This window comes from Littorina saxatilis, linkage group LG6, assembly GCF_037325665.1.
Source record: "Littorina saxatilis isolate snail1 linkage group LG6, US_GU_Lsax_2.0, whole genome shotgun sequence".
NCBI classification, from domain to species: Eukaryota; Metazoa; Mollusca; class Gastropoda; order Littorinimorpha; family Littorinidae; genus Littorina; species Littorina saxatilis.
This window is the reverse complement of record NC_090250.1, coordinates 3,574,193-3,586,458: the sequence shown is the minus strand read 5'-3', so window position 1 is coordinate 3,586,458 and position 12,266 is coordinate 3,574,193. Positions and strand designations below refer to the sequence as shown.

The 12,266-nt window shown below is 43.3% G+C and overlaps 1 protein-coding gene across 1 annotated transcript in view; it reads left to right on the top strand.

The window, feature by feature from the left end:
- Positions 1-12,266, top strand: part of LOC138968325 (neurobeachin-like) — a gene marked incomplete in the record, with an annotated part of 320,875 nt that overhangs the window by 85,559 nt on the left and 223,050 nt on the right. Inside the window, 5 exon segments of the mRNA XM_070340879.1 lie at positions 2,448-2,556; positions 4,580-4,746; positions 6,814-6,938; positions 7,298-7,441; positions 8,125-8,261. Of these exon segments, the coding sequence (XP_070196980.1) occupies positions 2,448-2,556; positions 4,580-4,746; positions 6,814-6,938; positions 7,298-7,441; positions 8,125-8,261 (682 nt within the window).

Below are 12,266 nucleotides of genomic sequence, written 5' to 3'. Positions count from 1 at the left end.
TGGTGGTTGCTTTGTTTATACAGTGGAACCCCCCTTTTAAGACCTCCAAAAATCTGAAAAAATCAGGTCTTAAAAAGGAGGGAGTCTTAAAATGGGGGTTAATTTGCAGAGGGCATGAACAGAAAGTCTGAGAAATCAGGGTCTTACAAGGAAGAGAGTCTTAAATTAGGGGTCTTAACCCAATGCCCCCTGACAAAAAAATGGCAGGCTGCCTTCTTAATCCTGAGCAAAGGGAAACTAATCCGCACAACATGCACACATACAAAACAAAACAATTCATATAAAATAATAGAGTACTCACATTTATATAGAAGATGGCAGAATAACTCGAGAATACACTATAGTTTCATATGCAAGTATGTTCTGTCCACTTCCAATGTAATAAATGTTGTTTAAACAAAAAAATCCAGCAAGTGTTCTTCAAAAACGTCCAACGTGTCAGCCTTCAGTCCTCATTTACACCAATATATGTTGAAAACTCCCAGAAAAATCCTCCCGAAAGTCCTGTTGTCTAATAACAACACCCAGATCGATGTCAAGACTCATCCCCTTTCACATCTTCAAGTAGAAAACCTTCGAAAGGCGTGTCAGAATGGTCATCTGAGTTCCCCATGATCGAACACCATACTTCCAAACCTTCGTTCAACGCCATTTTGTCAATGTCAGAGAAAAAAAATCTCAAACTTTGAAAATTCACAGCTAACATACTATTGCATCGATTCAAACTCTGCAAACGCTAGAATGAAGCAGCCGGAAGGAAGTGCATTAATCACATCCGGTCGCAAGGCCTTATGGGTAAGGCTCAAAGCGAAAGTGAAAGTAGGTGACCTAGTGTTTAGCGGGCCATGCCGGGCGTTTCAGGGATTTCATATGGCACTTCCGGCGGGCCATGCCGGGCGGTTCAGGGGGCATTGGGTTAAAAAAAGGGGGTTCCACTGTGTGATGGTTGGTCGAGTGAGTGTTAGTGACATTGATTTAGTAGTGTTTACTCTTTTGAACAAAAAGTTGTTTTCTTTCCAATAGTTCGAGGATACATTTAAAAACAAAAATCAAATTCTTCGAGGATTCATTTTAAGAAAATGTTTTCTATCAAATTTCTTCAAGGATTCATTTTATGAAGCAAGGCTGCTCTCACCCCACCTAAACGCCTGAACAGACCCGTTGCGGAATACAGTAGACCCCCTTATTTTTGTTTGTTCGTTCATGGGCTGAAACTCCCACGCCTTTTACGTGTATGGCCGTTTTTACCCCGCCATTTAGGCAGCCATACACCGCTTTCGGAGGAAGCATGCTGGGTATTTTCGTGTTTCTATAGCCCACCGAACTCTGACATGGATTACAGGATCTTTTTCGCGCGCACTTGGTCTTGTGCTTGCGTGTACACACGAGGTTGTTCGGACACCGAGGAGAGTCTGCACACAAAGTTGACTCTGAGAAATAAATCTCTCGCCGAACGTGGGGACGAACTCACGCTGACAGCGGCCAACTGGATACAAATCCAGCGTGCTACCGACTGAGCTACATCCCCGCCCCAGACCCCCTTATGAGACGTCTACAAATCCAGCGCGCTACCGACTGAGCTACATCCCCGCCCCAGACCCCCTTATGAGACGTCTACAAATCCAGCGCGCTACCGACTGAGCTACACCCCCGCCCCAGACCCCCTTATGAGACGTCTACAAATCCAGCGCGCTACCGACTGAGCTACATCCCCGCCCCAGACCCCCTTATGAGACGTCTACAAATCCAGCGCGCTACCGACTGAGCTACATCCCCGCCCCAGACCCCCTTATGAGACGTCTACAAATCCAGCGCGCTACCGACTGAGCTACATCCCCGCCCCAGACCCCCTTATGAGACGTCTACAAATCCAGCGCGCTACCGACTGAGCTACATCCCCGCCCCAGACCCCCTTATGAGACGTCCACAAATCTGAGGTCTGAACAACTGAAAAAGCAAGGCCTTAAAGGGGGAGAAGTCTTAAATCAGGGGGTCTTAATTCCCCCGAAATCGGCGTATGCTGCCTGAATGGCGGGGTAAAAACGGTCATACACGTAAAAATCCACTCGTGCTAAAAGACATGAGTGAACGTGGGAGTCTAAGCCCATGAACGAAGCAGAAGAAGAAGGAGGGGGTCTTAATAGGGGGGTTCCACTGTACGTCTTAACACTTTCTACCCCACCTATGTCGACCAAGGTTTTTTTAGCCGAGACCAGCTGTGCTGCAGCAGGTCACTCAGAATTGTAGTAACTGTGTAGTAACTGTGTATCAACACGCTGGAATGCAGGCGTTAGATCGACGTTACAGGAAGCGACTGAAGCTAACAGTCTGAGCGGATATATCCGTACCTGGTCAGATAGAGCCATATGAGTGGGTACGGATATATCCGTACCTGGGAGACAATGAGTTAACTGATGCAACGTGTAACACAACATTGTCGTTTTCAGACTGTTGGCACACGCCACAAGGGACCACATAGTGCGTGTGGCCAACGAAGCAGAGTTCATTCTCAATCGCATGCGGGCCGAGGATGTGCAGAAACACGCTGAGTTTGAGGTATGTGCATTGTTGTTCATTTAGGTGACATTTTAAAATATTGCCATTTCATATGTTACGTGGATTTCCATTGGTCAATTGGGCAAAATTGAGCTCAGTGCAAAAGTGATAACGACGACATTTCCGTCCGTCGATATCAGTTTTGATATCGACGACCTCTTTATTGCTTCCCCACTTCAAAAACAAAAACACCTAAATTTAAAAACAAAAACATGTATATGAAAATGTAATTATCCCAGAATGTAGTTGAGCAAGTGACTAAAGACTTTTTGAAAGAAAAGACATTTTAAAATACTGAAAAGTACAAGAAAAACGTGAACAAAAAGAAATAATAATCAGAGGGAGGGATATGGAACAGCCAAAACTGAGACAAATACTTTTGTAATTTCTTTACAGTAAATACAAAATGTCCAGAGAATTAGCAATATATCTAACATTGACTGACTGTGTGATTATATCTTCTGCTATTGGTCTGTTTCGACAGACCGGAGGTCGAGATTTTGATATCACTGTCTCAACAGACCATAGCAGAAGATACCATCACACAGTCCGTCAATATTGGGTATAGTGAGTAGTACTGGGTTAAAGTAGTGTCTAAGCCTTTGAAAACAAGATTGTTTGGTGAAAATTATCATTCTACTGTGCCCTGTCTGCCTTACTTACAGTCAAACCGGCCTTGGCAATGACCTCTCGATGATGACCACCTGCTCATAACGACCACCTCAAAGGATCCCTGACAAACAACATTTCAAACAATAATTCATCTTTGCATAGCGACCACCTGTCTAAAGCAACATTTAAAAAAATAATTCATCTTTGCATAGCGACCACCTGTCTAAAGCGACCACCTGTCTAAAGCGACCACCTGTCTAAAGCAACCACTCTTGATCGGTCACTTGGGTGATCGTTCAACTGTAATTTTGATTTAAAAAAACCAAGAATGGTTTGTTTAGCAAACGTTTAATTTTTGGCAAAATAAAGCATACACAAGTACATCAACCAAACGGTTTTTATAGTGGACAGACAAACAGACAGACAGACAGACAGACAGACAGACAGACAGACAGACAGACAGACAGACAGACAGACAGACAGACAGACAGACAGACAGACAGACAGACAGACAAACTAACTAACCATTCTTGTTTTTTGATTCTGAATATTGGAACGTTAGCAGTCTATCTGTTTTGGGGGTTACAAGTGTATTTTCCTGTTATATTGTTAACCCCTACATGTGGTTGTTGCAGTCCATCTGGCTACAAGTGTATTTTGTTAACCCCTACATGTGGTTGTTGCAGTCCATCTGGTTACAAGTGTATTTTGTTAACCCCTACATGTGGTTGTTGCAGTCCATCTGGTTACAAGTGTATTTTGTTAACCCCTACATGTGGTTGTTGCAGTCCATCTGGTTACAAGTGTATTTTGTTAACCCCTACATGTGGTTGTTGCAGTCCATCTGGTTACAAGTGTATTTTGTTAACCCCTACATGTGGTTGTTGCAGTCCATCTGGTTACAAGTGTATTTTGTTAACCCCTACATGTGGTTGTTGCAGTCCATCTGGTTACAAGTGTATTTTGTTAACCCCTACATGTGGTTGTTGCAGTCCATCTGGTTACAAGTGTATTTTGTTAACCCCTACATGTGGTTGTTGCAGTCCATCTGGTTACAAGTGTATTTTGTTAACCCCTACATGTGGTTGTTGCAGTCCATCTGGTTACAAGTGTATTTTGTTAACCCCTACATGTGGTTGTTGCAGTCCATCTGGTTACAAGTGTATTTTGTTAACCCCTACATGTGGTTGTTGCAGTCCATCTGGTTACATGTGTATTTTGTTAACCCCTACATGTGGTTGTTGCAGTCCATCTGGTTACAAGTGTATTTTGTTAACCCCTACATGTGGTTGTTGCAGTCCATCTGGTTACAAGTGTATTTTGTTAACCTCTACATGTGGTTGTTGCAGTCCATCTGGTTACAAGTGTATTTTCCTGTTATTTTGTTAACCCCTACATGTGGTTGTTGCAGTCGATCTCGGCCCAGCTGATGATGGAGCGCCGTGAAGAGGAGAAGCTGTGTGATCACCTGATCAAGTCGGCCAAGCGACGCGACCACTCGCAGGCCTACAGGCTCAAGGACAAGGTCATCAACATCCTCACCAACAAGCACGGAGCCTGGGGCCAGGGAGCAAAGAGGTGGGTACATGCATCCATTCTACCCGCCAGCTCAGTTGGTAGAGCACTGGACTTGTGATGCGTAGGTCACGGCTAGCTCAGTTGGTAGAGCACTGGACTTGTGATCCGTAGGTCACGGCTAGCTCAGTTGGTAGAGCACTGGACTTGTGATCCGTAGGTCACGGCTAGCTCAGTTGGTAGAGCACTGGACTTGTGATCCGTAGGTCACGGCTAGCTCAGTTGGTAGAGCACTGGACTTGTGATCTGTAGGTCACGGGTAGCTCAGTTGGTTGAGCACTGGACTTGTGATCCGTAGGTCACGGCTAGCTCAGTTGGTAGAGCACTGGACTTGTGATCCGTAGGTCACGGCTAGCTCAGTTGGTAGAGCACTGGACTTGTGATCCGTAGGTCACGGGTAGCTCAGTTGGTAGAGCACTGGACTTGTGATCCGTAGGTCACGGGTAGCTCAGTTGGTAGAGCACTGGACTTGTGATCCGTAGGTCACGGCTAGCTCAGTTGGTAGAGCACTGGACTTGTGATCCGTAGGTCACGGGTAGCTCAGTTGGTAGAGCACTGGACTTGTGATCCGTAGGTCACGGGTAGCTCAGTTGGTAGAGCACTGGACTTGTGATCCGTAGGTCACGGCTAGCTCAGTTGGTAGAGCACTGGACTTGTGATCCGTAGGTCACTGGTAGCTCAGTTGGTAGAGCACTGGACTTGTGATCCGTAGGTCACGGGTAGCTCAGTTGGTAGAGCACTGGACTTGTGATCCGTAGGTCACGGGTAGCTCAGTTGGTAGAGCACTGGACTTGTGATCCGTAGGTCACGGGTAGCTCAGTTGGTTGAGCACTGGACTTGTGATCCGTAGGTCACGGGTTCCAATCAGGGCTGGGATGGACACAGGTCAGCTTTATGTGCAGACTCAGAGACAGTATCCATGTTCCACCCCTATGTCACCACTGTGGCACGTAAAATACCTTGGGTCATTCTGCCGTAAGTGCAGATGGCTGATTACACCTAAACACGCACACACCTGGGTAGCGCGACTCTGTTGCTGCTAGCTTTCCATGGGGAGGAAGCGACTCCAGACCTGTTTACCCTTACGATTTTGGCGTAATTTATTACGATTTTCTGCAAAAAATACGCCATTCCGCTATCCGTGTCAAGACTACGATTTTCATAAATTAAAAAAATGTAAACAAAAAAATTAAAATTTTTTTTTGTTTGTTTGTTTGTTATCAATTCACATGTTTAGCATTGTTTTTTTCAATGGCAAAATGGGATAAAAAAGCACAGGACTGACCAGAGATCATGTCTGTCTGATGAGACGCTGGAGAGCCTTATTCTAGTGGTGAAGTCTCGCCCTCACTCATTCGGCAAGCGCAAGTACAGTAGAAAAGCGCTTGACACACTGAAAAAGGCCTACTACGAGCAAAAGAAAAAGAATCGGTGATGCATGTGCTTTTGATGTGATCTTCTTTGAAATTATGATGGCTACAAAAACTGACTGATGTGTTTTGTTTGTGAATGATGGATATATGTGCATGATTGCGTTTCGCAGACACAGTTGTCATGTGCGTTGTAATTGGCGACGAATGCTGGATGATTACTATTTTTGTGCCAGGATTACTATTTTTGGGGCTGAGCATTACTCCAAAACACTTATGGGGGTAAACAGGTCTGCGACTCGAATTTCCCAGTGATGGGACAATAAAGTATTGAAAATGAAATGAAAGAAATATAGGTGACTAAGTTGATTATTTTCCCCAAAATAAAGAGAAATGCTGCTAATGTGCTGTACATCCTTGTAGACCTGAAAACCTGGTAATGTTGCGGAAATGTGTTGCTAACAGAGTGTGTGAGCAATATTCCCAGTGTACTGCACATGGTTGACATAGTCTTATGTATTGTGTGTTATGTGTGTTGACCTTGTGTTGCAGCACGGCCACTGAGTTCTGGAAGTAGGACGTGTGGGAGGAATTTGATGACGGTTAATCTGACGAATCACGGAATTTGTTACATTCTGTGCTGTGCTACTTTGTTGACCTATGTTGCTGACAGAGTGTGTGTGTTGACCTTGTGTTGCAGCACTGCCACTGAGTTCTGGAAGCTGGACGTGTGGGAGGACGACAGCAGGAGGCGGAGGCGGCTGATCAGGAATCCGCTCGGGTCTACCCACCCCCAGGCCACGCTCAAGGCTGCCCTCGAACACGGTATGTCACTGTGTGATTAATATTTTGCACCCAACTTTGCAAAATTGATGCAGAAAACACCGTAAATGTCAAAAAAAAAAAAAAAAAACAAGAAAAGGATAAATTATGGAAACATTTAATTCAGGACAACACTAAACATTTACACAAGAATTTCAACCAATCTGCCTGTCATTAAAGGTTGGCAAACAAGAGACACAACAAACAAGAATAATGATTCTATGCCACTTAACTTAGAATGTTTCCAAGATGGTCATAGCACCGACAAAAGCAATTTTTTTGAGTGGTCGTTATCAAGAGTTGGTCGCCACGACTGGTTCCAATGTACATCCAGTGAACTAATTTTTGTTGTGTTAACTCAGGTGCGACGGAGGACGCGATCAACCAGGCGCGCAACGCGTTCCACGCTCACCTGCTCAACACGCGCAAGACGCAGAAGGAGACGACGGACTACACGGACGAAGAACTCATGATGGAGGAGAAAGATCTGGAACCAGAGTTCTCTGGTGAGTACACCAGCAAGGAATGGAAATTCTTGTTACTATGATAAGATAATGTTTAGGTACATTGTAGTACTATGAAGGACAAAAGCCTCTTTGACAACCCAGAAAACCCTGACACAGTTATTTACAAACATCGTATATTGAGTGACTGGGGACTTACACCTATCCTTAACCTGAAGGCAGGAATAGGGTTTTCAGTTTTTCTGACAATTGTAGAAATGTTGCTGGTGGGGTTAGTTTTTTGTGTATGGCCAATCTGATAAAATGGCCATAAAAGTGTGGGCGTTTTTCGCAAATATTTTAGGAGTTTATTGCGTCACCTTTCCCCAACTGTGAAAAGATCGGCAATTCTGCCAAAATGATGCCAACATTTTTGGGTGATTTGAAATAGTTTCAGCGTTTTGCAGACTCCTGGCGCAAAGTTATTCTGAAATAGCATTCCTTTTCAAAGCCCTAGAGATAATTCTGGAGGTCCCTAGATTGCATGATTTTTCCTAATTTTTTATCAAGAAATGATCCGCAGGGGACATGCTTTCAGGCATTTGAGGCTTTGTTTATTTATTTTGTAAAAATAACTTTATAATCTCATGCCTGTGTTTTTATCTAATTTTTGCTTACAATTTCATAATCTTATGCCTGATGCGCATCAGAAGACTGTCACTGATGACTGAATGATTTGTGTTCAGGTCCTGTGGCGCTGTCCACGTCGTGCAAGCTGATCGCACCGGGCGTGGCGGTCAAAGGCACCATGTCCATCACCAAGTCTGAACTCTACTTTGAGATGGACGACGACGACCCAGAGAACAAGAAGCTCGATTCAAATGTAAGTCTTTTTGCTTTGTCCCCCACCCCCACCAAGATGGATTTTTACACTCTTGTACATTTGCGTCAGTAAAGCCTGATATTCATTGGGTGAAGTTGACTTTGTGAAGTCTACTTCACTAAGCTCGCTGCACAAAACTTTTGAACTGAATTTTTGGTAAAAAGAATCGAGCTCAATAAAGAAAGACCATTGGGGTTCTATTTCCTTCTTTATGCAAACAGCAACAAAAGGGAGAGAACATGGACACCCCCCTCCCCCCCCTCTACCTCCCTTTTCCTGGGCAGAAAACAAAACAAGACACACTCAAAAATAAAAAAAATAAAAAAGTGAAAGAAAGTGTACTTCTTTCCCATCACAAACAAGACCAGTAAGATTTGATCTGGATGAGGGTGTGATTTTAAACTATTTGTTACCAAGTATCTTTTCTTGTGTGAAGAAATCCATCTTTGTCCTTTGATCATTTATTTATTTATTTACTTATGTATGTATCTGTTTCTATTCTATTGTGTGACAAGTGCGCAGTCAGTTCAATAATTGCTGATCACTTTACCTTGATTCTAAAACTGTTAGAAGAACGAACGCCTGTCCAGTAAACAAGTTGCCTGTGGTTAAAGGGCAAGAACCGCTCTCCTTGACTGGTACTATTCAGTTTCGAAGTTACTTCCCCTAGACCGCAGCAGACGACCGACAAGAACATGGGCAATGGAGACTGAAAAAAGGTAGAACGGTTTGCACAACTACAGAATGCAAACACTAAACAACTGAGTCTGAGTGGAATTTCTTCTTTTAGTAATACATGCAGTGCTACTAGTGGCAAAGGATTACCATATTAATATAGATATTCCTAGGAAGCAGACTGTGTAATATTAATTGTCTTTTTAGAGAAGAGATATTGTGTGTTGCTGTGAGTTTTGATAGATGCCTGAAAGAAGAAGTGGTTGTCAATTATTGGACAGACTGTGCAGAGTGTACCTGGGTGAACTTTCTCTCCTGTTTGCTGTTCTCGTCCTGTGTGTCTTATGTTCAGAGGTACTTTCCTTCTCGTGTAAGCGACCATGTTCACCTCCACAGAGCTGCTCAGGCTTTTTCACAGGCTAAGAGCATCCTTCCACTTCAACTGAACACATGCAAATATTCAACAGCCTGGAAATATTCAACAGCCTGGCTGCTTCCTGTGCAGGGAGGGAACATTTGTTCAATACATTGTGTAATTGACCCCTATTTCAATCTGATGAATTAACGAAGAGAGAAAAACAAAAAAACTTTAAAAAAAAAATTAAAAAAAAAAGGAAAGAAAAAAAAAAGGGAAAATGAACTGTGCACAAAAAGCAGCCTGGCTGTTGAGTGTGTGTATGTGTCCAAGCGGAGGGATGGTCTTATCTCACGTGGAAGCCTGGACAGAAGTCAGAACTGTGGCTGTTGACATGATCCGAATCACAGGAAGGACAGTACTTTCAGTGATTGTAAGAAAATGTGAGCATTCAAAACACATCTTAAATGTTAAACCTGCCAAGCTGCTGACTGCCTTTGTGCAAAGGTTAACTTAGGCATAACTGTTGCCTTCTGTGGTTTAGCGAGTTAAAGTGTTCAACATGTGTCTTTATTCCTTGAATTAAAGGTACTGAACTTGTCAAATCCAGGTGCACGGAGCCCCTGGGGCTTTTAGTCATACCTCAGGCAGCTATCCGTTAGAAGAACTACCAAGTTTCATTGACTTGCACCCAAAGAGTCAAGAACTGCGATTTTTTAACGAATTAATTTCGTACTCGGACCCGGCTGGTCTTGACCTATTTTTGGATCTAAATTTAGATCAGGTAGATCACCACATCATGCACAAAAAGACACGTCACTAGCAAACTATGTCAGACGTCATCATGAGTTTGTGTAAAACAAAATGGAGGCCGGAATCACTCAGTTGAATCGAACTCCGACCAAACACCACGTAATAACTAGGTTAATTTATGCACTCACGTGAACAAGAAACTGTCGAGCTTCACAGATGTCGTCGTTGGGTAGTTTTGGGTTTGTTTTACTACCATAGGAGGATTTTTGAACTGTAAATGCACTCAGCTGCAACAAAAACGCAAAACGAAGGCTGTGAGCTGCACTGTGCCTTTAATATGGAAACTGTGAAGCCCCCCCCCCCCCCCCCCCCCCCCCCAGGATGAATCGATTTGAAATTTAAAATATATATTTTCTGCTCTGACACAAACAAGTGCCCCAGGATTTTGGGTACACTGCCTTTAAAAGTTTCAATTTGTGCTCACCTTAGTAATCAGTGTCATAGTAATATCAAATGATTTGCTTTTGATCCGTGATTAGGTTTTGTGAGCATTTGCTCTCCTCAAGTTGTTCTATCAAGTCTTAATGTCTGGCCCAAACCCATGAGTTTTTACAAGAGGTGTTGGTTTCTCACGCCTACATGTGCAGTCGCTGTGGGCAGGTTTAACTGTTTTATAACCGTGCATTCACAACACAAAGAACATAAAGTGCATGCATCAAACCTGAAGGTTTCTCTCCTGGGAGGGCAGCAAGGTAAGTGCAGTAGGTAAGACATGTAGGCAACATCGTGTGAACACAGGTGCTTTCATTTCTTGGAGACTTGTGGTTTCTTAATCGTCGGACTCCGGAAATAACTGTGAATTGATTTTATTTGGCAAATTTGGACCAGAAAAGTGTTGACAATAGATGAATTCCGGAAATAACTCTGTTGGGTTTGTATGGGTTGTGATGGAGTGAACACTCTTGCTGTCACTGAGTGAGGCAAGCTTTCAGTACGTGCTCCTTGTCCACGTGTTCGACACACCTCTCGCTAGTGACTGGCCTATAATGCCACATGGGAAAGTTTGACTCAATATTTACTCTTTCAAAACCCATACAAACTCGACAGACTTATATCCGAAAATAGTCTATTTGAGGAAATTCCAGCCTGAGAAATTGTCCACCAGGGTTAAAAACGTAGCCGGTGTGGAACACAAACCTCTCAGCAAACCTCTCACCCATAACGTGACCCTGAGAGCAAAAACAAAGATGTTCCAAAAAGCTCAGGATTACAAGTGAGAACAATCTGTGTCTTATTCTTGTGTATGATTCTGCATTGAAATGAGAGCACCTGTTTGTTCTTGTGTGTAGTACTCTTTGTTGCACGTCTGTTTTGTCTTTGAGTTTTGTTGATTTAATCTTTTATACCATTTGTGTTTTCAGTGATTGCAGAAATGTTGAATTCTAAATGCATTAATAGTGTGTGTTTGGACTGGAAATATGATACTGTGCTTCCTCGAAGACTTGCGATGATTTTGGTTGCGAGTTTCGAGATTTTTGCTTTTCGGTTTGATATGGTTTGATATGGTAAAAGGTAGCTTTGTGCTTGTTTTATTGTTTCCCAGTCTCTCTCTCTCTCTCTCTCTCTCTCTCTCTCTCTCTCTCTCTCTCTCTCTCTCTCTCTCTCTCTCTCTCTCTCTCTCTCTCTCTTTCTTTCTGTTTGTGCTTGTTTTATTGTTTCCCAGTCTCTCTCTCTCTTTCTTTCTGTGTGTGTGTGTTTTATTGTTTCCCAGTCTCTCTCTCTCTTTCTTTCTGTGTGTGTTTGTTTTATTGTTTCCCAGTCTCTCTCTCTCTTTCTTTCTGTGTGTGTGTGTGTGTTTGATTGTTTCACAGTCTCTCTCTCTCTCTCTTTCTTTCTGTGTGTGTGTGTGTGTTTTATTGTTTCCCAGTCTCTCTCTCTCTCTCTCTCTCTCTCTCTCTCTCTCTCTCTCTCTCTCTCTCTCTCTCTCTCTCTCTCTCTCTCTCTCTTTCTTTCTCTGTGTGTGTGTGTGTGTGTGTGTGTGTGTGTGTGTGTGTTTTACTATCCTTTCATCCGTTCTACTTTTGGCCAGAACATGCCTGTTTTGTATCTGTCTGTCTGTCTGTCTGTTTATCTCTGTCGCTGTGTGTGTGTGTGTGTGTGTGTGTGTGTGTGTGTGTTTCTATCTCTGTCTCTGTCTCACTCTCTCTCTCTGTCTCACTCTC